At 41.0% G+C, this 25,325-nt stretch overlaps 1 protein-coding gene across 10 annotated transcripts in view; it reads left to right on the top strand.

Moving 5' to 3' along the window:
• The window catches only part of MYO5A (myosin VA), a 240,985-nt gene that overhangs the window by 162,624 nt on the left and 53,036 nt on the right, over nt 1–25,325 (top strand). For all 10 annotated transcript variants that reach the window (XM_062205939.1, XM_062205938.1, XM_062205944.1 and 7 more), the window contains 5 exons: nt 6,265–6,504; nt 8,283–8,531; nt 15,895–15,988; nt 19,866–20,014; nt 24,891–25,004. In XM_062205939.1, the coding sequence (XP_062061923.1) occupies nt 6,265–6,504; nt 8,283–8,531; nt 15,895–15,988; nt 19,866–20,014; nt 24,891–25,004 (846 nt within the window). The remainder of the gene's footprint in view (nt 1–6,264; nt 6,505–8,282; nt 8,532–15,894; nt 15,989–19,865; nt 20,015–24,890; nt 25,005–25,325) is intronic.

Genomic DNA, 25,325 nt, shown 5'->3' with positions numbered 1-25,325 from the left:
AGCAATTGTCATTCTATGAGTCTGCTGTATGGACTGCTTCCCATGTTGGAACATTCTCTCCTTTTTAATTCTATCTGTTATTATTACCAGACACTTGATCTGATTTATATGATCACTTTAACACTTAATCCTGTATATATGTTTACTTTAACACTTAATATGATCACTTTAACAATTAAGGTGGCATTTTTACCACCCAGCTTAATGGGATTTGGGGTCCTATGACAAGTTTTTACCCTAGTAAGTGAGTGAGTAGAAATCTATGCAGAACTATACAGCTTTATAGTTACAAATTTCCTCCTCCCTCTCTTATTCCCACTCATTTTTTACTGAGATCCTCAATTGACTTTATACATATATCATTAACTATGTTAGTAGAGAGCTCAACAAATAGTATGAAGAAGAAAATGAAAAAACAACATCAACAACAAGAAAATAAAACTGTCCCTCGACAGTCAAGACAAGGGCAGCACAAGTCATCCCTTCTGGAAGTGTCAATTTCACTTCTACAGATTTTGTTATAGGTGCTCTATTAGTTCTCATAGATCAGGGAAAACATATGGTATTTAGCCCTTTGGGACTGATTTATTTCACTAAGTATGATGTTTTCCAGATTCATCCAGTTTGTTGCAAATGACCAGTTTTCATTTTTTTTTTTTTACCACTGTGTAGTATTCCATATAGTATATATCCTATAATTTCTTTATCCAGTCTTTGGTTGATGGGCATTTAGGTTGATTCCATGTATTAGCTATTGTGAATTGAGCTGCAATAAACATGGAGGTGCAGATAACTCTTTTATTTACTGATTTCATTTCCCTTGGGTAAATTCCCAGGAGTGGGATGGCTGGGTCATATGATAGGTCTATATTCAGATTTCCGAGATATCTCCATACTGTCTTCCATAGTGGCTTTACCAGTTTACAGTCCCACCAACAGTGGGACATCCTTGCCACCATTTGTTGTTTGTTGATTTCTGTATGAAAGCCATTCTAACCGGGTGAGGTGAAACTTCATTGTGGTTTTGATTTGCATTTCCCTGACGGTTAATGATCCTGAACACTTTTTCATGTGTTTGTTGGTCGTTTGGATTTCCTCTTTTGAAAAATGTCTGTTTAAGTCCTTTGCTTATCTCTTAAATGGGCTGTTTTGTTGTTGTGGATTTTCTTGATCTCTTATATATTCTGGTTATTAATCCTTTATCAGTTGCATAGTTTTCAAATAATTTCTCCCATTCTGTCGGTTGTCTCTTCATTTTCCTGACTGTTTCTTTTGCAGTACAGAAACTTCTCAATTTGATGTATTCCCATTTGTTAATTTTGGCTTTGACTGGGGTCTTTTCCAAGAACTCTTTGTGCAAATATCATGCAGTTCTCTAATAATTTGATGGTGTTGGGTTGTAGACTTAGATCTTTAATCCATGTTGAGTGGATTTTTGTGTAAGGTGTATGGTAGGGGTCCTGCTTCATTCTTCTGCATGTGGAAATCCAGTTTTCCCAGCACAATTTGTTAAAGAGACTGTCCTTGCTCTAGGGATTGGTTTTAGCTCCTTTGTCAAATATAAATTGGTTGTAGATGCATGGATTGATTTCTGGCGTTTCTGTTCTGTTCCGTTGGTCTATCCATTTGTTTTTGTAGCAGTACCAGGCTGTTTTGATTGTAACTGCCTTGTATGTCCTGAAATCTGATATTATGATGCCTCTGGCTTTGTTTTTGTTGTACAAGATTGCTTTAGCTATTCTAGGTCCCCTGTGTTTCCATTTGAATTTCAGCATCATTTTTTCTAGATCTGAGAAGAATGTATTTGATATTTTGATTATTTTCACATTGAATCTGTAAATTGCTTTTGGCAGAATGGACATTTTGATGATATTGATTCTTCTAATCCATGAACATCCCAGTTTTTTCCATTTTTTATATCTTCTATTTCTTTCTTTAATATTCTGTAATTCTCATCATAGAGATCTTTGACAACCTTGGTTAAATTTATTCCAAGGTATTTCATTGTTTTTGTAGCTATTGTGAATGAGATTAATCTTAGAAGCTCAATCTCAGCCTTGGCATTGTCTGTGAATACAAAGGCTGTTGATTTTTATGTATTGATTTTATATCCTGCTACTTTACCAAACTGTTAAAACTTTTTTTAACAGTTCCGGCATACAAGCCTCCCACAGCCACAAACACCTAACCCCCAGTTTGTTCTCCCCAACAGTCAGGATTCCTCACTTGAATGGTTGCTGGGCTCTGACACCAGCTGGTGCAGCTGTTATATATAGCCAAAATGGCCCCTGCTCTATCAGCATTTTACAGGATGCTGTTGTAAGGTGATCTGGGAGAAAGAAATGTGTCCCTCCTTTTTTTTTTTTTTTTTTTCCTCTAGTTTGGCAGGGACACTATCCCCCACTGGGCTCCAACCTGGGTTCCCTTTAGGCTCTCCCTGCGGCTTTACTGCCAATTGCTTTGGATGCTGCAGTCTGCTCTCACCTCATTCTCCAGCGCTGATGGGTGTGCTCTCAGCTGCTGGGGTCCTGAGTTGTGGATGTCCATGCCCTACACATAGGTCCACTGTGTCCCTCTAATTTGCATAGAATTTCCTCTGTTGTTTTTTCTCTCTTACCCAAGACTGCACCCTGTCCATTTTTTTTAAACTATCTTCTCCTAGACTAGAGCAGTAAGCGTCCTCCCTATTCCTCCATCTTGGAAGCCCAGTCAATAATTCCATTTATTTATTAACAAGAGAATGGAAAAGAAGATTCACCACATTTTCCCCTCTGGCTAGGAATCTGGAAAAAAAAAAGAAAAAATATATGTGTTAGTTTCCTATGACTTCTGTAATAAATTACCACAAACTTGGTGACTTAACAGGTGCTTATTCTCTCCCAGTTCTGGAGGCCAAAAGTCCAAAAGCATCACTGGGCCAAAGTCAAAGTGTCTTCAGAGCTGTACTCCCTGTGAGGCCTCTAGAGGAGAATGTGCCTCTTCCAATTTCTAATGGCTGCCAGCATTTCCTTGTTACTTGTACATCACTCCAGTCTCTGCCTCTGCCTTGACATCACCCTCCCTTCTGTGTGTCTCACTGCTCTTTTCCTGTCTGTCTCTTATAAGAGCAGTTACAGTGGCATTCAGGTCCCACATGTGTACTCCAGTTTGATTTCCCCATCTCAAGGTCTTGTACCTGACCCTGTCTGCAGAGACCCTTTTCTAAGTAAGTTACATGGCAAATGGGTAGATGATTATTCCAAGAAGGAGACAATCCTAGAAGAACTTACTATGAAGAGGAGGAAATAAATTAGAATGTGAATGTGGTTCTCATTGTATTGATTAGAGCATAATGCTCCAGAAGTTTCTGTCAAATAACTTGTATGTTTAATAGTAATAAACATGACCTTCTAGATGGTACATCAGCAGATTCATCTTAATCGTCCTCTGGGACAATTGATGAAAGGATTTCACCTCTTGGATCTTCTTTAGGATGTGTTCCTGGTAAGTCAGGAGTAGAGTCTGCACGTTAGAGCTCTGTGGTGACACTGTAGAGGAACATTAATAGGGAGACTTGGGGTGAGGGGCGAGTCTTAGTCATGGGTAGTATGTGGATAATGAACTGAATTAATTAATTGGACATTTTACTTTGGAGTGATTTTATTCCAAAAAACTTTTGCAAAACTGGTGAGGGTTGAATAGCTGTGTTTTAAAGGAAATTTGAAGAAGTTACTCTAAGATCTTCTCTGTGTTTTGAAGAAAAGTCTGTGCTCGTGCCTCTTGTATATTCTTGTTCTCTTTCTATGTAAGCATAAGGTTTCAACAGAAGGAAAAGCTTCAAACTTGACTTTTCAGATACACTGAATTGTTACCTTCCAGTGTTCATCAGTACTCCCCTCAGGAAAATCTGAGCTGGGGCTCCAGGCCATTGGCTTAGCAGTAGGAATCTGCCCAACTCAGACTCTAACTGTGACTAGACAGCAAGAGTGGCAGATTAGTGGCTTGCTCATCTATAGGCCAATAGCCACCCCATCAGTGCTCTTTCTCACTGTGGTTCAAGTCCAAGGCTCCTTTTCATGGGATTTGAAGATCTTAAATGGAAGTACTAGTATTCTTTAATTTCTCTGACTCACTGATGGAAATGAGATTAAAAATGGAAGCTCTGATTACAAGGTATTTCCATTTGGCTGAAATTAGAGAAATGGGCCAATGTCAGTAGTTACCAAAGAGAAGTAAGTGGAACAGAAAAGTTAACATGATAGCTTTGCCACTGTGGCTACTTGACTTTAAAGTCTGAAAGCCTTCAGCTTGCCACCCCTGAGTCTTATCCAGTTGTTCTGTAGTGATCCTTGTCTTAAGACGAGGCGCTCACTCAGGATTGTGATGTTCCGCACGAGTTCAGATAGGATGCTGGCACTGCAGGCAGGTGCTTTACCCATCACACCACAAGACCGGCCCTCCCCCCCAAAATATTTTAGAAATACTGAGGTTCAACATTATTTTATCAAAAGTAAGATTCATTTATTTCACATGATCTTACTGATAGCTTTCCATTTAAAGCCCCTGCCCACGACTCGAATTAGCAGATTCCTGCTGCATTTGCAACAGTAATGGGAAATCATACTAGAAAGGGATTCTTCAAATATGGCAAATAAGGATATCATTTTTTGTTTCTGGAGGAAAAACTAATGAATCAGTAGTAAGTTTTTTTTAAGATTTTATTTGTTTATTTGAGAGGTAGAGTTACAGACAGAGGGAGAGACAGAGACAAAGGTCTTCTGTCCATTGGTTCACTCCACAAATGGCCACAACTGCACCGATCAGGAGCCAGGAGCTTCTGCTCTCCCACACGGGTGCAGAGGCCCAAGGACTTGGGCCATCCTCTACTGCTTTCTCAGACCATAGCAGAGAGCTGGATTGGAAGAGGAGCAGCCAGGACTAGAACCGGCGTCCATATGGGATGTCAGCGCTGCAGGCGGAGGATTAACCTACTGCACCACCGCTCCAGCCCCAGTAATAAGTTTTTTACAGGCAGCTTACTGCTCTCACTCTGTCCTCATGCACAGGCCTTACACACAGTGAGGTTTTATCAACAGTGAAGGTAATGGGGAAATCTGTTACTTTAAAAGTACATAATTCATGGGGTACCTACTTCTGCTAATTTTATGTTTATAGTTGATGACAAATAATTTATTAGTCATCAGTAAGATGTATTTCTTTCATTTTAGAGCTAGTGATAATCTGATGCCTTTTATTTTCCACATGTAAGCTGTGCCTGTAATCATACATATAACATGTGACTGTAAACCAGTTTTATATGCTTCTAAATTTTACTTTTTGAAAATATTTATTTATTTATTTGAAAGGCAGAGTTATATATATAGAGAGAGACACAGAGAGAAAGTGAGACCTTCCATCTGCTGGTTCACTCCCCAGATGGCTGCACTGGCCGGGCTGGGCCAAAGCCAGGAGCCAGGAACTCTATCTGGGTCTACCACATGGGTGACAGAGATCCAGGTACTTGGACCACCTTCTACTACCCTCTCAGGCACATTAACAGGGAGCCAGATCTGAAGTGGTAGAACAACAGAGACCTCAACTGGCCCATTTATTAGGATACTGGCATCATAGTTGGTGATTTAACCTGCTGTGCCACAAGGCTGGACCCTAAATTGTCCTTTCTAAATAATGTTTTAAAAATCTGTACATGGAGCTGGTGCTGTGGCATGGTGGGTAAAGCCGCTGCCTGCAATGCTGGCATCCCATATGGGTGCCAGTTCAAATCCCAGCTGCTCCTCTTCTGATATAGCTCTCTGCTTTAGCCTGGGAAAGCACTGGAAGATGGCCCAGGTCCTTGTGCCCCTGCACCCACATGGGAGACCTCGAGGAAGCTCCTGGCTTCAGATCAGTGCAGCTCTGGCCATTATGGCCATCTGGGGAGTAAACCAACAGATGGAAGACCTCTCTCTCTCTCTCTCTCTCTCTCTCTCTCTACCTTTGTAACTCTTCCTTTCAAATAAATAAGTAAATCTTTAAAAAAAAATTACTTTAATGTAAATGAGCAGAAAGCACTAGTTAAACCTTAACCTCAAAATAAGGGTAAAAGAGAAAGAATATCTAAAAAATAAAATAAAATAATGTACACCTCCATATTTCTGTGATTGTTGACACGACTTTTGTGTCTTTCCCTTTAGGTGATATATGGATTCTGTCTGAGAGGTTGATGGGGTTGAACTTCGAGACTAGTCCAGGGTCTGACATTATTTTCCATTACCCTGTCTGCAGATACTCCGTGAGCACAAAGCAGTCATCATTCAGAAGTGGGTCCGGGGCTGGCTGGCTCGCACACGCTACAAGAGGAGCATGCATGCCATTATCTACCTTCAGTGCTGCTTCCGGAGGATGATGGCCAAACGTGAGCTGAAGAAGCTCAAAATCGAGGCTCGCTCCGTGGAGCGCTATAAGAAGCTGCACATTGGCATGGAGAACAAGATCATGCAGCTGCAGCGCAAAGTGGATGAGCAGGTATGTTTTATAAAGGAGCACTTGATTCTACTCATTAGTCTTAGTGAAACATAAAATAATGACAGTAATGAACATCCAAATAATGATGAGCTTATATGTTAGAAGAAAATTGTAATGACTAAGGCATAAGTTATTTTTGAGAACACAGACAAGCTTACTAATGCTCCAAACATTTTTGATTGACAGTCATATTGTACTTTATAGAACTCTTTGACCATTATCTTTATTTGCATATGGTAAAATGTTCATTTTACAGATTAGTTATTCAGTATTGAAATGGCCAAACAAGCTGGAAAATGTCCATGTATGTCAGGAACTTGCAGTCTATTTGCAGAAAATTAGAATTTCATTGCTTAGATGTGGTTTCCAAGCAATATTTTAGCATATGCAAATGATATAAAGGTAAGTAAGAATATATAAATGCTAAGGAGATCATAGAAAAATACGGATTAGAATGAAATGGCATTTGTCAGGAAAATTTTTTGAATGAGATAGGAGGCATTTTGAGGTGGTAAATTTACAAACTTGTAGATTTGTAAGAAACTGGTGACACTTTACACCATTTTTATCATTTTCATGCCTCATTTAGCTAGCACATGGTCTATTTTCAAAAGCAAATACACATTCCCCTCTTTATGGATTAAGAATCAGGAAATTCAGGATTTATTATGGAACTCATTTTGTGATTATGAGAAAATCACATTTATGTTGCTCATCGTATAAATTTTTTTTTTTTTTTTTTGACAGGCAGAGTGGACAGTGAGAGAGAGAGACAGAGAGAAAGGTCTTCCTTTTGCCATTGGTTCACCCTCCAATGGCCGCCGCGGTAGGCGCGCTGCGGCCGGCGCACCGCGCCGGTCCGATGGCAGGAGCCAGGTGCTTCTCCTGGTCTCCCATGGGGTGCAGGGCCCAAGGACTTGGGCCATCCTCCACTGCACTCCCTGGCCACAGCAGAGAGCTGGCCTGGAAGAGGGGCAACCGGGACAGGATCGGTGCCCCGACCGGGACTAGAACCCGGTGTGCCGGCGCCGCAAGGCGGAGGATTAGCCTATTGAGCCGCGGCGCCGGCCTCATCGTATAAATTAAAACATTGACTGCACTATTCTTTCTTCTGTTGGTGTTATTGAGAAGGCATTGGTATTGGTACTGTGAATGCAGCTGAGAACTAATGTCCTCGTCTCCATCTACTCCTTTTTTTTTTTTTTTTTTTTTTTTGACAGGCAGAGTGGATAGTGAGAGAGAGAGACAGAGAGAAAGGTCTTCCTTTTGCCGTTGGTTCACCCTCCAATGGCCAGCGCGGCTGGTGCGCTGCAGCTGGCGCACCGCGCTGATCCGATGGCAGGAGCCAGGTGCTTCTCCTGGTTTCCCATGGGGTGCAGGGCCCAAGCACTTGGGCCATCCTCCACTGCACTCCCTGGCCACAGCAGAGAGCTGGACTGGAAGAGGGGCAACCGGGACAGAATCCAGCACCCCGACCGGGACTAGAACCCAGTGTGCCGGCGCTGCTAGGTGGAGGATTAGCCTGTTGAGCCACGGCACCCGCCCGCATCTACTCCTTACACAGAGGAAATGTGCTGTCATCTGGACCTTGTCCTGCAGCTCAGTGTTAGTTTTCATACAAAATATATTGTGAATGTTTCAGCATAACAAATTTGGCTGGACACTCTTGTCATTGGTATGGTGATATAGCATGAATATGACGATAAGGCATGGTTTTTTTCACTGAATACGTTGGAATATGTGCATATTTACTTACTATTACTTATGTCTGTTTGAAGAACAAAGACTACAAATGTCTCATGGAGAAACTGACCAATCTGGAAGGAATATACAACTCTGAGACTGAGAAACTACGAAGTGATTTAGAGCGTCTTCAGCTAAGTGAGGAGGAAGCCAAGGTTGCCACTGGACGTGTTCTTAGTCTGCAGGAAGAAATTGCCAAGCTCCGGAAAGACCTGGAACAGACTCAGTCAGAGAAAAAGTCCATTGAGGAACGTGCAGATAAATACAAACAAGAAACTGAACAGGTAGGAACTAAAGTCTGACTGCCATCTGTGTCTTCCGCAGAGGAAAGTTGCTATCATGTTGACTTGGCCCATGAGGTTTAGTGTTTGTTTTGAGGGAATAACATGGATTTTACTTGACTCAGTGTTCTTTACTTGTGCTTTCCAAGCATTTCTCCCACTTGATAAACAAGGAAACCGCAAGACTATCAGTAGAAGCTTTTGACTCTAGTAAGAACAGAGTCAGAGTAGTATTTTAAGAATAGAATTTATAGCCAAATACCTACCAACTTATTCTGATGTTTATTTATCTCATGGTTCTAGAGCAAGGATGAGGAACCTTTTTTTCTGCCAAGGGCCATTTGCATATTTATAACAGCATTCGTGGGCATACCAAATTATTAACTTAAAAATTAGCCTGCTACAGGTGTATTGAATTTCGAGTCCCACACCTGTGGTTACCTTGGCAGGGCCAGACCAAATGATTTTGCTGCCTTATATGGCCGATGGGCCCAGTATTTCCCACCTCTGTTCTAAAGGCTGAGAAATAAGAGCAGTTGCACCATCCTCTGGTGAGGGCCTCTGAGACAAAACAGGATTACCAGAGAGAGCACACATTTACAGCAAAGTGATCTATTAATCCATGCATGTGAGGGTAGTGCCCTCATGACCCAACTGCCTCCCAAAGGTCCCACCTCCAAATGCCATTAATGTAGGAACTTGGGGACTAAATTTCCAACACATGGATTTTGGGATATGCATTCTAACCATAACACTGACTATACAGTCTTTTTCTTTAAAGAAAATCCAGGTGATATGTAGGCTCCTTTTCCTTAACATAAAGAAGTAAATGAAACAATGAATTGTCAATACCTGATTGTATAGATCCTTACAGAAATCTGAATTAAGGCTGTGTTAACTAGGCCAAGAAGGACCAATCCAAATGTCTGCACAGCAGTCACACCCAAGAGCTACTATGCAGACAGAACCACCTCCCTCCTCTGGCAAAAAATCCAGAGTCCCATGAGTGCTGCAAACATGAATTAACCTATATAAGAACCTCATTAGGTACAGATAAAGCTAAGTTCTCAAGCTATGATGGATGTGTATTGTTTAAATATTTCTAAAAGTACATCTGTTTAAGGCTTACCAGAAAAAGGAATCAATTTTTAGAGATTCCACTGGGATTATGATCTTTAAGCGAAAGCAGAGCTGACTGTGTCAGCTGTAACTGCTGGGAGGAATCTTATGTGCCTTTCTATACCAGCTGCTGAATATTCGTGGTGACGTATACAGTAAGGACCTCAGCCGGAGCTTATGGTTACAACAGAGAGCATAGTGTAGCTAGCAAAATTGCAAATCAGGGTCTGTATAAAACAATTCCTCATGTATCTCCAGGAGATCTGGACTCTGTGTATAGAAACAGCAGTGCCACCATGTAGTATTGTCCTGACATAGCAAGCTTGTCCTGTCAAAATACAAACATAAATCCAAAAGGATGCTCTTGAGTGTTTAAGATTCTCCTCTCCTTTAAATCTTCTTGGCCATGAAAACTTTCCAATTCCTTTTTTTTTTTTTTTTTAAGATTTTATTTATTTGAGAGGTAGAGTTACAGACAGTGAGAGGGAGAGACAGAAAGGCCTTCCTTCTGTTGGTTTACTCACCAAATGGCCACAATGGCCGGAGCTACACTGATCTGAAGCAAGGACCCAGGAGCTTCCTGCTGGTCTCCCACTGCTTTCCCAGGCCATAGCAGAGAGCTGGATTGGAAGAGGAGCAGCCAGGACTAGAACCTGCACCCATATGGGATGCCAGCGCCACAGGCAGAGGATTAACCTGCTGTGCCCCGTGGCCGGCCCCCTCCATTTCCTTTGAATCAGTAGCTTTTAACCCTGGTGGGAACATTCCCCTTTCTTCTTCAAAGCCAAGCCCTTGATTTTGTAGTCTGATAGGCTAGTGAGCAGATTCAGATATCTTTTTTCCTTTCATTTCATTATTTTCTGTAATTCACAGGGATAGCTGTAGGAACTGTCATTAACTCTTTGGATGAAGTATAGTAATAAGGGACAAACGAAAATATTCCACTGTATGTCCAGCTTCATGGTCTGGACAGTGATGTTCGCTATCATTCTGGTCAAGGAGCCCAGAAGTGACATAAGGGCTGTGGTTCTTAGCCAAGAGTGTATGTCAGAACATGCTGGAGGGATTTTAAAAAGCTACCTACCCAAGCTCTGGGAATATGGACCACACAGGTGTATTTTGAAAATGTACCACAGGTGATATTTTGAGTAATTTTCTTTTTTAAAATTCTATATAATTTTTAGATTTTAACTTTAATTAATTTTTAAACAGATTCAGTGTGACTTGTAGATACAATTCCAAGAACGTGATATTTCCTTCCTCCCTCCCTCCTTATCCCTTTTTCCCTCCTTATCCCTCTCTCCCTCCCGCCCTTTTTCTATTTATTTATTTGTTTATTTATTTATTTATTTTGAAAGAGTTAGGAGTAGAGATGGAGAGAGGTCTTCCATCCACTGGTTCATTCCTCAAATGCTGCAATGGCCAGAGCTAAGCCAATCCAAAGGTAGGAACCAGGAGCTTCTTCCCATTCTCCCACTTGGGTGCAGGGGCCCAATTACTTGGACATCCTCTGCTGCTTTCCCAGGCACATTAGCAGGAAGCTGGATTGGAAGTGGAGCAACCAGGACTCGAACCACCAATATGGGATTACAGTGCCACAGGCCGGAGCTTTAACCTGCTGCACAACAGTGGCAGCCCCATCACCTTCTTTCTCCTTTTTTTCATAGCATATTTTTAAATTATATTAAAGTAAAAAGGCTTACTGTGGCCAGCCCCACGGCTCACTTGGCTAATCCTCTGCCTGCGGCACCAGCACCCCGAGTTCCAGTCACGGCCGGGGCACCGGCTTCTGTCCCGGTTGCCCCTCTTCCAGTCCAGCTCTCTGCTGTGGCCCGGGAAGGCAGTGGAGGATGGCCCAAGTGCTTGGGCCCTGCACCTGCGTGGGAGACCAGGAGGAAGCACCTGGCTCCTGGCTTTGGATCGGTGCAACACGCCGGCCGTGGCGGCCACTTGGGGGGTGAACCAACAGAAAAGGAAGACCTTTCTCTCTGTCTCTCTCTCTCTCTCACTGTCTAACTCTGCCTGTCAAAAAAAAAAAAAAAAAAAAAAAGAAGGAGGCTTACTGTACTGCTTCACTGAATAAGTTTAACAAGTAAAAAGCAAAACGACACTAGTTTAGTGAGAATATGGACATATATAAATAATAAATGAATGGAAAAACAACCATTTTACCCATATACAGTAAATCTTAAAGAAATCAAAGATCATTAAAGCTATAGTAGTATAATGATCTTAACCACTGGATTGACAAAATTATAAAACAAAATTTTAAAAAATTATATTTGCAACAATACTAAAGCACATAGACATTTCTTTCTTTTTTGTTTGTTTTTTAAATTTTAGCTCCCAGTTATAAGGCAGAACATGTGGTATTTGTCTTTCTGGGTTCAGCTTATTTCGCTCAGCATGATATGCAAAGTCATATCAATTTTGCTGCACATGGTAGAATTTCATTTTTTTGTAGATAAATAATATTCTATTGTGTATGTATACCACTTTTTTTTGTGTGTATGTGAGATTTTAATTATTTGAAAGGTAGAATTACAGACAGAGGGAGAGACAGAGAGAAAGGTCTTTCACCACTGGTTCACTCCCCAAATGGCCACAACAGCTGGAACTGGGCCTATCTGAATCCAGGAGCTTCTTCTGAGTCTCTTGGGTTCAAGGGCCCAAGAGCTGGATCAGAAGAGGAACAGCCTGTACACAAACCAGTGCCCATATGGGATGTTTGTGCTGCAGGCAGAGGCTTAGCCAACTGCTCCACAGTGCTGTTCCCACCACATTTTCTTTATCCATTCATCTGATGATGGACACCTGGGTACATTCCAAATTTTAGTTATTGTGAACAGTACTGCTATAAACATCATGATGTAGTTATCTCTTTGATACATTGTGTTAGAGTCTTTTGGTATATATCCAGTAGTGGGATTGCTGGATCATATGGCAAATCCATTTCTAGTTTTTTAAGAAATCACCATACCCACCAACAGTCTGTAAGAGTTCCCCTTTTTCCACATCCTCACTGGCATTTCTTACTCTCTGTGTTTTGGATTGTAGCCATTCTAACAGGGGTGATGTGATATCATATTGGTTTTGATTTGCATTTCCCTGATGGCTAGTAAATGTTGAGCATTTTTTCATGTATTTTTGACCATTTATATTTCTTTTTTTTAAACTTTTATTTAATGAATATAAATTTCCAAAGTACAGCTTATGGATTACAATGGCTTTTTCCCCCCCATAACTTCCCTCCCACCCACAACTCTCCCCTCTTCCACTCCCTCTCCCCTTCCATTCACGTAAAGATTCATTTTCAATTCTCTTTACATACAGAAGATCAATTTAGTATATATTTAGTAAAGATTTCAACAGTTTGCACCCACACAGAAACACAAAGTGTAAAATACTGTTTGAGTACTAGTTATAGCATTAATTCACATTGAACTACACATTAAGGACAGAGATCCTACATGAGGAGTAAGTGCATAGTGACTCCTATTGTTGACTTAACAAATTAACACTCTTGTTTATGGCATCAGTAATCACCCTAGGCTCTTGTCATGAGTTGCCAAGGCTCTGGAGGCCTTTTGAGTTCACCGACTCTGATCTTATTTAGACAAGGTCATAGTCAAAGTGGAAGTTCTCTCCTCCCTTCAGAGAAAGGTACCTCCTTCTTTGATGACCTGTTCTTTCCACTGGGATCTCACTCACAGAGATCTTTCATTTAGGTGTTTTTTTTGTTTGTTTGTTTTTTGTTTTTGTTTTGTTTTGTTTTGTTTTTGCCAGAGTGTCTTGGCTTTCCATGCCTAAAATACTCTCATGGGCTCTTTCAGCCAGATCCGAGTGCTTTAAGGGCTGATTCTGAGGCCAGAGTGCTGTTTAGGACAACTGCCATTCTATGAGTCTGCTGTGTATCCTGCTTCCCATGTTGGATCATTCTCTCCCTTTTTTATTCTATCAGTTAGTATTTGCAGACACTAGTCTTATTTATGTGATCCCTTTGACTCTTAGTCCTATCATTATGGTCTATTATGACCTGAAATTGATCACTTGGACTAGTGAGATGGCATTGGTTCCTGCCACCTTGATGGGATTGAATTGGAATCCCCTGGCATGTTTCTAACTCTAACATTTGGGGCAGTCCGATTGAGCATGTCCCAAATTGTACATCTCCTCCCTCTCTTATTCCCACTGTTATATTTAACAGGGATCACTTTTCAGTTAAATTTCAACACTTAAGTATAATTGTGTATTAATTACAGAGTTTGAGAATTGTCTATTGAAGTCCTTTGTGTATTTCTCAGCTGGATTGGTTGCTTTTTGGTTGCTGAGTTTTTAAAATTGCTTAATATTTGGGATATTAATCCTTTGTCAGATAGGTGGTTTGTAAATATTTTTCCCATTCTGTTGGATGTCTCTTCACTCTGTTGATCGTTTCCTTTGCTGTGCAAAAGCTTCTGAGTTTGATATAGTCCCATTTGTTTAGTTTTGCTTTTGTTGCCTGTGCTTTGGGAGTTTTGTCTAAGAAGTCATCCCCCACACCAATGTCTTGGAGTATTTCCCTGTGTTTTCTTCCAGCAACTTCATAATCTCAGGTCTTAAATTTATAGCTTTGACCCTTCTTGAGTTGATTTTTGTATAAGATGAGAGGTATGGATCTAATTTCACTCTACATCCGGTTTTGCCAGCACCATTTGTTGACAAGATAATCCTTAGTCCACGGTCTGGTCTGAGCACTTTGTCAAAACTCGGTTGGGGCCGGTGCCATGGCTCACTTGGTTAATCCTCTGCCTGCAGCGCCAGCAACCCATAAGGGTGCCGGGTTCTAGTCCCGGTTGCTCTTCTTCCAGTCCAGCTCTCTGCTGTGGCCCGGGAGGGCAGTGAAGGATAGGCCAAGTGCTTGGGCCCCTGTACCCACATAGGAGACCAGGAAGAAGCACCTGGCTCCTGGCTTTGGATCAGTGCAGCGTCAGCCGTGGTGGTCATTTGGGGAGTGAACCAATGGAAGGAAGACCTTTCTTTCTGTCTCTCTCTCACTGTCTATAACTCTACCTGTCAAATAAATTAATTTAAAAAAAAAAAAAACCTCAGTTGGTTGTGTGTATGCAGCACACCCTGACATAGAGCAGTTTCCCTCACAGCCTGAAGAGAACTGGGCCTGTCCACTGAGTGTGGATGAGGAGACTGGACCAGCCAAAGGGTCCCTTTCGGATCTGACTGTTGCTATGGCACAAAGTTGTATCTGCTTTCCTGGTCCCAGGGGATCCCTCATCTCAGAGCCCTCTTTCCCTGTCTCTGAACCCCAACACAATAAGTTTCCCTACCACCTTTCCCCTATTGTTAAAGCTCTTGCTTTGTGTGTTCCTTGAAATTATGCTCTGGAAAAGGAGATCCTATCTCACTCATCAGAAGCACACATTTTATTCCAAAGATAATCTGAGTAAATTATGTTCTGTGCAAAGTTAACTTTGGTTTTGACATTTGTTTCCTAGGAGTACTGATCCAACCAGGAAATAAAATGTGAAGAGTCATTACTGTAAAAAAAAAAAAAGTGATAAAATATATATACATAGCATAAAGTTTACCATTTTTTTCCTATTTAAAATGTGCAGTTCTGTGGCATTAAGTATATTGGCATTATTGTAAAGTCACTGCTTATTTAAAGGGTAGACTTGTTTTCCATGTTGCAAAACCCTTAAAAGGAGATGAAAAGGAAATTCTCTTTCTCAAGACAAGTAGAAGGAAGTCTCATGGAAGATCTTTAGTAAATTTCAAAAATGATAAAGCACTCATGCCCTTCTTAACCTCCTTCATCTTTTCACTTGAATAACAGATAAACATAAGCTTTGTGCTAGGTGTTAAGGTAAGAAGTTATTGCTTCAAAAATGAGTGCTTACAAGGTGCTAGGCAATTGTTAAATGTTCAGCGTACAAAGCAAAATAAAACCCACCACCATTCTTGTCCTCTGGAAATTTTTAATCTATTTGGGAAGACAAAAAGGTAAATCATTTACATACAGGTACTATAAACTGGCATTTTAGGATCTTACAGTAGCCCACTGAAAAGACATCTAATTGGAAGGAGTTTCCCGGAAAGCTCTCTGGAGGGGGTGACACTTGGGCCAGCTTTGGAAGATGACTAGATACAACGAGGCAAAGGCATGAGGCTCAGAAAAAAACAGGAGCAAGGAGTGATTGCTGTATGGCCTTCACACACTTAGTGTGGCTTCCTCTATTTTATTTTGTAGCTGGTATCAAGTCTGAAGGAAGAAAATACTTTGCTGAAGCAGGAAAAAGAGACCCTTAATCACCTTATTGTGGAGCAGGCTAAGGAGATGACAGGTAAGGCCCTTGGGGACCCAAGTTACTACACCCCAGTTAACCACACATCAATGTTTTATAAGTTACAACATTGTTTATCAGTGCCAGCATTGCTCAGAGCTCAAATGTTTTGAAATGCTGAGGCTGTCATCAGTACATTTACAAAGTTCCAAGAGGCCAGACTTCCAGATGTTTAGTTGGTATACTTGTAAACTTGGTTTCTTTATGTGTAAATGTGAATTAATATTCAGTCAACACAGAGTAATTTTTTAAAAATTAATTTGTTCTGCATGTGTGATATATCAGTTGTGGTTTATAGGATTCCCATTGATTTGGTAAGAGTTATTGAACTAATATGGATATAGATGTGTTCATCTGTGTGGATTGATTGGTTGATTTTATTGAATCAGTGGGTTTATTCTAAGGTTAATCATTCTTTTTCATCAAACTGAAAAACTAACTCAATTTTTTTGAAAAAAGAACAAACTAGATGTAGACATTTATTTTGCTATCTGTAAAGTTGATTTGAATGGTAATAATTTATAAAGAATTCACATGTACAAAGGATCTTCAAAAAGTTTGTGAGAATGAGTACTATAAAAAACTAACCATGAATTCCAAAAATTTTTGCACAAAATAAACTTATCTTTTAATTCCATCTTTCCTGAATTTTGTGAATTATCCTCATATATTTAAACATAGCATAAGAAGACAGATCTAAAAAACAGTAATTAGTGGTAGAAATAAAAGAGAGGGATATGAATGAGGATGTATAAGGAAATAATCATCAGAATGTCATTTTTGTTGTGGTATTCAAAATAAAAAGCCGAAAATATTCTAAAGTTTTAAGATGTGGCATCAGAATAATGAAGGTGTGTTAGGAATAATGAGGAACTCAGGGCCGGTGCTGTGGCGCAGCAGGTTAAAGCCCCTGTCCCACAGTGCCAGCATCCCATATGGTTGCTGATTCGAGTCCCAGCTGCTCCACTTCCAATCCAATTCCCTGCTATGACCTGGGAAAGCAGTAGAAGATGGGCAAGTCCTTGGGCCCTTGCACCTGTGTGGGAGACCTGGAAGAAGTTCCTGGCTCCTGGATTCGGATCTGCTCAGCTCTGGCCATTGCAGCCATTTGGGGAGTGAACCAGTGGATGGGAGACCTCTCTCTGTCTCTACCTTTCTCTGTAACTCTGTCCTTCAGATAAATAAAATCTCTTTAAAAATGAAAAGAATACAAATAATGAGCAACTTGAGAGAAAAAGATAACTGTTTCTGAGGCAAATTAATGATATTAATTGATAGAGTATTAGGGTTCTTCAAAGAAACAGAACCAATAAGGTATCTAGATTCAGATTTATGAGAGGGGCATTACTAAGGGATTGGCTTGTGTGATTATGGAAGCTGAGAAACCCCACAATAGGCCGTGGGCAAGGTTGAAGACAAGGAAAGGCAGCGACATGATTCAATCCAAGTCAGAAGGCCTCAAAACTAGGGAAGCTTGTAGCTTAAATGTGAGGCCAGGGGGCCGGCACTGTGGCTCAGCAGGTTAACACCCTGATCTGAAGTGCTGCCATCCCATATGGACACCAGTTCTAGTCCCAGCTGCTCCTCTTCCAATCTAGCTCTCTGCTATGGCCTGAGAAAGCAGTGGAAGGTGGCCCAAGTCCTTGGGCCCTTGCACCCCCTTGGGAAACCTGGAGGTAGCTGCTGACTCCTGGCTTCAGATCAGCACAGCTCCAGCTGTTGTGGCCAATTGGGGAGTGAACCATTGGATGGAAGTCTCTCTCTCTCTCTCTCTCTGCCTCTCCTCTCTCTGTGTAACTCTGACTTTCAAAGAAATAAATAAATCTTAAAAAAATAATAAAAGAGTGAGGCCAAAGGTCTGAGAGCCCAGGCGAGCCACAGGTGGGAGTTCCAGATTCCAAAAACCAGAGACTGGAGTTCTGATGTTCCCAGGTCAAAAGGGTATTCCTACTCCACAGGGAACAAGAATGCACGATTCCTCCAGCTTTTTGTACCAGCAAGACCCCAACCAACTGGATGGTGCCCACCTATGTTGTGGGTAGATCTTCCCTTCTCAGTCCTTAAACTCAATGCCATTCTCCTTCAGAAACACCCTTGCAGACACACCCAATGATGCTTTAACCAGCTATGTAGGTATCCCTGAATCCAGTCCAAATCAACACGTGAAGTTAACCATCTCAAGTGTTGTGTTGGGTGTCAAGATCTCAAGATGCAGGTGTTCTGAAAGCAGATCCAGACCAACAATTAGAAAATAAGAAATGAGCCTACAGGTGCTCATTAGGACTGGGAGCAGAATGCTCTGTGCTTTTCCCTACACTGCCCCTTTCCTTAATGACTAAGGAATAAGATGACAGAAAGAAGCCAGCAATGGAAATTAAAAGAGAGAGGAGAAAACAGGATCACTAGAGATAAGGAAAGAAGGCTGTAGGTATATAAAGTGCAATGGAAGGATCCAGAATGACAAGACTACTTTTGGGAAAATTTTAATATTACTTGAAGTTGACCTCTAACAACAAAGAAATAACAATGCATTTGCCAAGGGGAGATGTATTGGTAGCGTTAGAGCAGCTCGTGCAAACTGGTGAGAATTAAAGGCAATATATAGAATGGTTTAGAGAGAAGGAATTCTGTTATTCATTTATTTATGTATTATGAAGCCCTACTCTAGAGAAGCACTGTGGTGGCCACTAGAGGGGAGTTCTGCCAGTTTGCAGCCCTGGCCTCATACAGCTGACCAACAAAGAAAGGGAGCTGCAGTAGAAGCAAGTGGGACAGATTAAAATTTAGCCTCAAAATGTCAGGGTTAAAATGGTGGTAGAAAGCTTAATATTATAAATGTGACTGGTTGGCTCACTGAGTTAAAATGAGACATGATTTTTAAAATGCGCTGTCAGGTGCTAATCTCCAGTATGCAGACCATGGGCTAGGCAAGTACAAGCTACTGGTAACAGGAAGGGCAGAATGAGGTGGATCAATGCAAAGTCAGGTTCCTCCAGTAGCATATAGGAAGATGACCTAGAAGAAGCCAACACACAGATGACTAGGCCTGAAGGTTTTATCAGGTTAAGTTTGGGAGAGTTTGCAGTGCTGGAAAATTAAAAGACAGAACCATGGAACTTATGAGAGGAGCAGAGAGAGACTGTGTAAAGCAGGACAGCTGAGTCCTCTGAAGTCACTATAGCTTTGAGAAATAGTTATGACTTTTTGAGTGAGTACACTGATTTGGGCAAAAGAATTTGGTGAATAGTCTAAAATACACTACCATTAGAGTCAAAAACATTAGAGTTTAGTTACGAGATGGTAACTAGTGCAAGTTTACCGAGGATGTGCTGTACCAGTGTATAAACTAGTGGGATTAAAGCTGTAATACATGGAAGAACTCAGTAGATGATTATTGTTATTAATCATAAATTATTTCATTTTTGGTCATTAAAAAAATTTTTTTTTATTTTATTTAAGAAGCAGAGAGACAGGAGGGGCTCCCATCCACCAGTTCATTCCCTTAATGCCCCAAATGGCCCCAGGAACCAGGAACTTAAGCTAGGTCTCCCATGTGAGTGGTAGAAACCCAATAACTTGAGTCATCACTCCTGCTTCCCACAGTCTGCATTATCAGGAAGCTGGAATCAGGCACAGGATCTAAGTATCAAACCCAGGCACTCTAGTATGGAATATGAGCATCTTAGCAAGAGTCTGAACTGCTAGGCTAAACACTTGACTCTGGTCATATTTTATCATTGCCTGCATTCATTAAAAGACTGCATAGACCAGAGTGGTGCTAAAAGTAAAATCTCATAGACACTGTCAGTGTAACTATTTACACTCTTAAATTCTATGGAACCATCTTTGTATGCATATTCCTATTTTTTTCTTTCAGAAACTATGGAGAAAAAGTTAGTAGAAGAAACAAAACAACTGGAACTTGATCTTAATGATGAAAGGTTGAGATATCAGAACCTTCTGAATGAATTCAGTCGCCTGGAAGAAAGATATGATGACCTGAAGGAGGAGATGACCCTGATGGTGGTGAGGATCGCTTTAAATAAATGAAAAATTTTAAGCATATACAAAAATGAAAATAATAGTCAAATGAACTTTCACATACTCCATGTACCCATTACCCATTTCCAAAATGGTTAACATGGCTGCCCCTCCCATTCCTGCTCCTCATCCACCCCGTCCAGTGGATAGGATTATCGTAAAGTAAATCTCAGAAATCATATAACTTTATTCATAAGTACCTCAGTGAAGTAAAACACTGATGACTGGACTACAAAATAGAATAATGTCAATACAGCAGGATTTTATGTGCTGAATGGCTTCTGTAAAATTTGCATATAAAGCAAATATTTATATAATTGAATATTTTCTCCACTGGGTTTTATTATATTTTCAAAGATATATTCCTGGAAAAATAAAATCCAGCCTCTGTAACAAATGATCTTATCTATTTCAAGAACTGTTCTGCATTTGCCAATGTCTCTTTTTGTACTTGAAATAGTTCTGCACCCTCTCCCTGATCTACTTGTCCTGCTCTCAGGAAACAAAGATCCCTAGCTCTCTGGTTCCCTACAGCTATCAGCCTTAAAAGTACCGGATGCTACAAATGGCCAGAAATGTTCTGAAATCTCTCTTATAAAAAGCAAGATAATATCATATCTGTGGGGACAGTATTTGCTTCGAATTTTGCTTTTCTCTAGATCTGCTGACGAAATTCTTTAGAATGTGATGCTTAAAAAGTCAAAAGAGATTATGTAACACAAAAAGAAATGTTCCCATCACCTTGCAGATAAGAAAATCTAGTTCAAAGAGGTTAAAAAGCTAATAAAAATCCCACATTGGGCCATTATTTCAAATCTCATTGCTCTACTTTGATTTATTTGTGACAAAGAAGAATCCAGAATAGGAGCAGGTCGCCAGTATACCCATAAGTAACCAATCTGAAGGATCCTGTCGAGCCTTGTCTTCCTTGCTCTCCAGGTTCCATGTGGCCCCCCGTGAAACCTTTCCTCTCTCACATTCTGTCCTTCTCAGCTAGCTCTAGAGTCATTTTCCTCTCCTTCAACATTCCTTACCCAGAGGTCCATTCTGCACTGTGTTTTTACTCACTGTATTTACTAGATAACCAGGCCAACAGTTACAGTTTACCTGTTTCAGTTATGCTAAGAACTAGGCTTTTATCCCACTGAAAGTTTCTTAGACAACTAGTCACTTGGGATGTTAATTAGTAAAATTGAAAAATAAATGATTTTGAGGTCTAATAAATGTGGTAATTTACCAAGTTAAGCAGAAACAGTTTTTTCTGCAGAATGTCTTGAATTCTTAAAGAGCGTGTGCCTTGTGAATCTCAGAAAATAAGATGAGATAAGCCTATGAGGTGTTTATGTCACTTTGGGAGCATATGCCAGAGACATCTGTGAAGTTACAAGGTGGCCATCTGTCTAGAAAAGACCTTGTGGTGATGGCCCTCCTCCGACAGCCAGAACCGACTGCTCCTTCCTGCTAAACAGCGTCTTGCCTGCTGTCCACTCGGTTCCCAGCAATGCTCTGGGGATCAATTAGCTGCTTGATTTTTTATTTCTCAACCCTTCATGTTCTCCATTGTGTGCCTGTGACTCACTGTCATTCCTCTTGGGTCACAAATTGCTCAGAGGAAGGAAAAAGGGAAAATAATAGGGGAAGGAAGATCAGAGATGGCTTGCTTCCTACTCAGCCCTTCAATAGGTCTCATTTCCCAATGAGGAAACTCCAGATGCAATCAGATCATACTCTTTGCTGAGAGTATTTACTGAAAATAAAATGTTTGATTTTACAATTTGGGACAACTAAAAATATTCTTAAATATTTTTAATTTAAGCTTAAATGTTTTTAATTTTTAATATTTTTAATTTAGGATAACTTTAAAATATTAACAGCAATATATTATTTTAATATTTAATAGAACTTTACAGCTAACAGGTATTTGGCCAATATTTCATTAACCCTGTTCTGCATTTGGAACTGTGTCTGTTGAAGACCAGAGTTAATAAGGCATTTTGTAGGAGACTCTTCAAACGAATGGAGGAGACTTTAGGGAGAGAAATTGATAGACTGCAACAGGGGCTTCCCATAATCTAAGGGAATCTATATGACCATGAATGGAACAAAGACCACTGGTGATTTAATACTGTCACCAAGTAGCAGGATCTGGAGATATTGATCATAGTATAAGAGGTGTTGCAGATTTTTTCTCCAAAGCATACAGCTGTACAGGGAGTATGGAGAGGGGCAGAGGCTATGAGGAAGAGACTGATCAGGAGTTAAGATGCTTCAAGCCAACCTTGAAAGGATAATGAGGCAAGGAAATCCAGACTTGTGAAGTATTTAAAGACAAATTAATTCCAGAGTGAGGGAAGAATTCAGCATGTCAACAGTGGGGCCATTAGTCTTCACAAGAAGATAAAACAGTCTAGAAAATAAGGAATCATGGGAGAAATACAGAAAAGGAGCAGAATACAGACAAGGAGTGAAATGCCGATCTTGAGGGAGAACATGGTGATTGAGTCAAGTAACTATTCTTGAAATTGAATAACATGAGCAGGGAAGCAGAATCCTAAAATTCTGGAAAACTGGAAGATTATCAAGAAGGAAGTGATTGAGTTATTCCAGGGTCCTAAGAGTTACAGCAGCAGCATTTGACACTAAATGAGTGCTTGTTATATTCCATATACTATACTAAACTTTACTTGCACACTCTTCTTTAATCCTCACATAAATTTGAGAAGTTGCGTATTTTATACCTTTCTTGCCATTAGTGAAACTGAGGTCAGGAGCTGGGTAAGGACGAGTGGCAGAGCTGAGATGCCTACCGGTTCAGACCTTAAGCACCACCCTATATCCAAAAGTTACATTAAGTAGTAAATAGCAGTTTTGCTTCAATTCATACCTCGTGGTAGTCATTGTTTCATAATAAATGCACATGGAAAAATAGGAATCTCATCTTTAATAAGCATATTAAAAATCTTTGAGCTAGTGTTTATGTGGACCTGTTTCTAATGAAGTATCTGGTGTATTAAATAAACTCCATCCCAATACAACTGTAGACGTGGTGAGAACTTTAATACGAAAGCCTGTGGAGGAAATCTGGGTGGGTATCTTTGACTTTTCATGTGGTGATTTCTCCCTTTAGTGTACAACCCTGCTTCTGGATAGTTTCAGAAGTTTTGGGATTTGGGGCCAGGAGGAATCCCTAGATATTGGAGTACAGGTTGAACTGAACTGAGAGATTTTTAGCTGACCCTGAGTGAGTCTTCACTCTGTAAACCTGAATGTAGCAAAGAAACAGGCAAAGAAGCTCTTTGTGGCTTCCAGGTCTTTTCCAGCAGCTAGGGAAGAGGTAAAGGAAGCTGACAGATGGGAATGAGGCCTTTCTGACACGCTCAGGCTCCGGAACCTTGTGAGATGCCCTGACAGGATCATGAGGCACCTCTTCTCCTAGGGGCACCCTAGGAGTGAGGGACATAAACCCAGCCTTTCTCTTCCTTCTTCCTTCAAATTATTTTTTGACCTTTCAGCTACAGAACAAAAGGGGCTGTAATTGCCTACCTTACCTATTCCCCATGAACTTTCTGAACACTGATTTCATGAATGCCCTGAATTAATAACCCAGGGGTCTTCATAGGATTCTTAGACAGCTTTCTTAACTCCTCTTTACTACCTGTCCTTCCACACTGTTCACTCCATAGATTTAGTTCATGCATAAAAGCTACAGAAATTATAGTTACCCAAAAGTTCATAAAATACATTGAATGACATGCATCGTAATTTCACTACATAATGATTGGGCACAAATGGTTTTTAAAATAGGGCAGAGGACGAGGGTTCACACAGGTAAGTTTTATTTTTTATTTTTTATTTTTTTTGACAGGCAGAGTGGATAGGGAGAGAGAGAGACAGAGAGAAAGGTCTTCCTTTTTTGCCGTTGGTTCACCCTCCAATGGCTGCTGCTGATCCGAAGCCAGGAGCCAGGTGCTTCTCCTGGTCTCCCATGCGGGTGCAGGGCCCAAGCACTTGGGCCATCCTCCACTGCACTCCCTGGCCATAGCAGAGAGCTGGTCTGGAAGAGGGGCAACCGGGATAGCATCCGGCGCCCCAACCGGGACTAGAACCCGGTGTGCCGGCGCCGCAAGGCGGAGGATTAGCCTGTTAAGCCACGGCGCCGGCCATGTAAGTTTTATTTGATAGCAACATTAAAGCCACTGCTTGGGTGCTGAGACATAATACTTTACTCCTCAGAACTAAAAAGCTAAAGGGGACTCTGCTGAAAATGCCAGGTGATTTTTCATTTGGGCATTTGACTTTTCAGCTGTCCCTGCTATCCCATGCTAGGTGCATATTGCTCTTTTTTTTTTTTTTTTTGACAGGCAGAGTGGATAGTGAGAGAGAGAGACAGAGAGAAAGGTCTTCCTTCCATTGGTTCACCTCCCAAATGGCTGCTACAGCCAGCGCACCGCACTGATCCGAAGGCAGGAGCCAGGTGCTTCTCCTGGTCTCCCATGGGGTGCAGGGCCCAAGCACTTGGGCCATCCTCCACTGCACTCCCGGGCCATAGCAGAAAGCTGGCCTGGAAGAGGGCAACCAGGACAGAATCCGGCGCCCCAACCGGGACTAGAATCCAGTGTGCCAGCGCCGCTAGGCGGAGGATTAGCCTGTTGAGCCACGGCGCCGGCCCTTATATTGCTCTTGCATTGAGGAGGTGGCCCTTTTGTGGCAATTTGGTCAAGACAACATGGAGCAGATCATTTGGGCATCAGTACAGTAGGTTTCAGGGTGGGGATTACAACCAAGTCAAGATGGGCACTGCCTTAGCTGTACCTAGTTTGATTATGTTGTATTAACTCTACCTGGGTTATTTGCCTTGCAGAATGTGCCTAAGCCTGGACACAAGAGAACAGACTCTACCCACAGCAGCAATGAGTCTGAATATACCTTTAGCTCTGAAATTGCAGAAACCGAAGACATCCCATTGCGGACAGAGGTACATGTTAGACATATATCACTACAAGTAGGGTATAACTCTGCTGTTGCTAAAAGGGTACATTTCCATTGCAGAGTAGTCTAATTTCCCATAAACACAACATTTGTTTGTTGTGTTTCTTTGTTCTTCTGAGTGACTTATGGCTGTCTAATGAGCTGTGCATATACATAATTATTGCATATATTTTATCAATATACATTTTAATTGTATTTTAATGTAAATTTGATTATGAGATTTTCCTCTTGTAGTTTTCTTTCTATGCCTTAACATACTCAGTGTATTGAAAATATAGTCTATCAGGAATTTATTTCAGACTGAGGC

Source organism: Lepus europaeus, chromosome 11, assembly GCF_033115175.1.
Source record: "Lepus europaeus isolate LE1 chromosome 11, mLepTim1.pri, whole genome shotgun sequence".
Classification (NCBI taxonomy): Eukaryota; Metazoa; Chordata; class Mammalia; order Lagomorpha; family Leporidae; genus Lepus; species Lepus europaeus.
This window is presented reverse-complemented; position numbering and strand designations above follow the sequence as displayed.